The 2,992-nt window shown below is 32.1% G+C and overlaps 1 protein-coding gene across 1 annotated transcript; it reads right to left on the bottom strand.

Annotated features, from left to right (window-relative positions):
- Positions 1–406: 406 nt before the first annotated feature.
- LOC110651654 (zinc finger protein ZAT10) lies at positions 407–1,742 on the bottom strand. Its single transcript, XM_021807045.2, has one exon. The coding sequence runs from the start codon at positions 1,321–1,323 to the stop codon at positions 589–591; it is 735 nt and encodes a 244-aa protein (XP_021662737.2). The 5' UTR covers positions 1,324–1,742; the 3' UTR covers positions 407–588.
- Positions 1,743–2,992: the final 1,250 nt, after the last annotated feature.

Genomic DNA, 2,992 nt, shown 5'->3' with positions numbered 1-2,992 from the left:
CATCGTGTATTGATGTGTGCCTGCTCAGCTGTTCCCTCGCTGTTCACGCGTCTCTGACTTTTCCTAGTTTCTCCTTCTAATTTTAGCCATGATTAATTATTTAATTTATGAGAAGATTTATAATCTATTTTTATAATTACAATTTTCACTTTTTAATATTAATAATTTTTTAATTTTAATTTTTATTATAATTTATTTTGATTAACAATTTAAAATTTTCTCTCAATTATAATAACTAATTAAATCATAATATTAATTTTTTTATACAATTATTTTATGGGGTTTAACTTAATTTTTTGAAAAAAAAAAGTTTATGCATTGAAATTTGACACTTGCATGCTGCATCATTGCAAAATAAGTGAGATTAACAGAATTAAATCCTGTCATTAGGAAGACGATCCAAAAATATCAAACATCAAACTAAATTTTATTAAATATTGGAGCAAATTTAATGAATGAATAAATGACCAAGAGTAAAAATACAACAAAGAAGATCACAAAATGAACAAATTCTGCACAGAACCATAAAAAAAATAACTCCAATCAAGAATCTTTCTAATTAACCTAATGTGCAAGCTCTGTATCTCATCAATCTTGCAAAGAAATTCCCATTTCAGTTTCTTCTTGCTTAAGCAACAACGATAATTTTGGTTTCTTTCCAGGCAGTGGACTCTCCACTTCTTGCTCTCTGAAAACTTCTTGACTGATTCTTGGATCATTGAACTCAGGCATAGCAGGCACGTTCAGGTCAAATTCGAAGCCGCCGCCTCGGCTTTGACTTTGACTCTGACTTTGGCTTGCGCCACCTTCCGATGAGGCTACAGCGCTGCTGCTATTGTTGTTGCCACCACCAATAGGTCCTTCATAGTGGCGGCGCTTGTGGCCACCTAAGGCTTGACCGGTGGGAAAACTCTTATGGCAGATAGAACACTCATGGGTCCTACCACTGGCAGTGTTGGCGGTGGCGGTAGAGGTGGAGGAGGAAGAAGGATTATGGTTGGCGGTGACAGTGGCAGTCTCAGAGGAAGATTTTTTATGGCTAGCCTTGTGTCCACCAAGAGCTTGATAAGAAGGGAAAACTTTGTCACAAACCGTGCACTTGTAAGAAAGAGTCAAAGCTGGCGGTTTTGGTGGCGGTGGAGATGAAGATGAAGCTTCTTTGCCGCCACCACGAGCAAGCATGATGAGACAGAGAGCGAGATACTCATCCTCGGTAGGAGGGGATTCACTACGAGGCCTCTTGGATCGTTTCCTTTTGGTCCAGGTATCCTCATAGTTTATAGGAGTGGCCGTGGTGGGTGAATTTAGAGCTTCAAGAGCCATAAGAGATGAATTCTTGAATTCTTGATCTTAAATTCTTGAATTCTTGAAGCTAGAAAGTGTGAAAGAGGGAGAGAAATCAAAAGAAAACAAAGGTTTATGAACTTATGAAAGCTGTTTTTCCTATGAAACGTGTGAACAAGAGATAGGAGAGATGCGTTGAGTTTAGCGGAGAAGAGGGTTTATGCATATGTATATATAGGTGGAGTAGGAGAGTTAATGGGGAGAGTGAAGTCGGTCAAGTGAGCTTATCAGGAGAAGAGAGACTAATTCCAAGTCAAAACAATGCTACGCCTGCGTTTTTAACCAACAAAATGAAGAAGAGAGATAGTATATGGGCAAGTTGAAGATGTGGGTCTTCTGGTCGTGTGGTGCACGCTTTCATCCAGGTCATCAACGACAAGGTGGGGAATGGGAAAGGGATGATTTGGTGGAGATTGGTTTATATTTATCTATTCTTTCAATACACAAATATATAAATCTCTTTATATATTTTACCATCCATGCAATTTTTCTTAAGATAAAATGTATTAACATCTTGAATTTGTGATCAATTGCATTTAAATAAAAATTTATTATTATTATATATTATATTTTAAATTTATAATAAATTAAGTGTAAGTAATTTTTTTATTTAATTATTAAAAAAATTATTAACTAAATTTTATTCATCATGAATCTAAGAAACAATCACGTGAGATTCATATATTTAATAAATGAGTCTTATTATATATTTTATATCTTAAATTTACAGTGAATCGAATCAAATTTAAATAAAAAAAAATTAATTACTATTACATATTATTTTAATTGTTGTTGTTTTTTATGTAAGTTCTAGTTGTGTTGGGGTATCTTGAAAGATTATTCCATTTAGTGACTTGATCTCTTTTCTTTGCTTTTCCTTGTTATAAATGGAAACCGGTTGCCCAAGATGCAACTATTCTCTTTTGTTTGATTTCTAAATTATTATATTTTGTGCTTATTAAATGCCCTTTAAAAAATGGATATTCTCTTCTAATTTTAGATGTGAATTGAAAAGAAATTAACATAAAATTTATAGGAGTCAAATGAAATTGGTACACGTATCATCATATGAAGTATATAAGTTCTTTTTAAGGATTTTAATTTATTATTTTCTGGAAAATTTTGTAAAATTAAAAAAAGAACTAAAATTTTTCACTATTTCTAGCTAAGTGACTATTCATAATTCTTGAAAGTTCATAGGAAGATAAAAAACTGAAAAATAAATGCAATCTTTTGATGAAATTCCTCAATTTTACAAAGAAAAAAAGAAAAGAAAAGAAAATATCTCATTTATTATACCCTCAAAAACCATTTTCGTCCCATGAAAATGCCATTTTTTTGTTTGATTATCACTTCTCATATTAATTAGTACAATGCCATGACAATTCAAGGTATATATATATATATATATATTTCCTTTTCACACTGCAAAATGAAAAAAAAAAAAATCACTCTCATTCTCAATTTCTTTGCCAATTAAGTATTGGTTGTATGGTTAATACTCAAACGTAAGGATGGCAACATTTCAGGTTCCATTATGAGAGACATTATGTCCCACTACCTATCTCTAACACCTTGTTTGGATAGGTGAAAAAAAGAAGAAGAAAATAAATAATAAAGAAAAAGTAAATTTAAAAAAATATTTTCC

The sequence above is a fragment of the Hevea brasiliensis genome, chromosome 14, assembly GCF_030052815.1.
Source record: "Hevea brasiliensis isolate MT/VB/25A 57/8 chromosome 14, ASM3005281v1, whole genome shotgun sequence".
In the NCBI taxonomy this organism is placed as follows: domain Eukaryota; kingdom Viridiplantae; phylum Streptophyta; class Magnoliopsida; order Malpighiales; family Euphorbiaceae; genus Hevea; species Hevea brasiliensis.
This window is presented reverse-complemented; position numbering and strand designations above follow the sequence as displayed.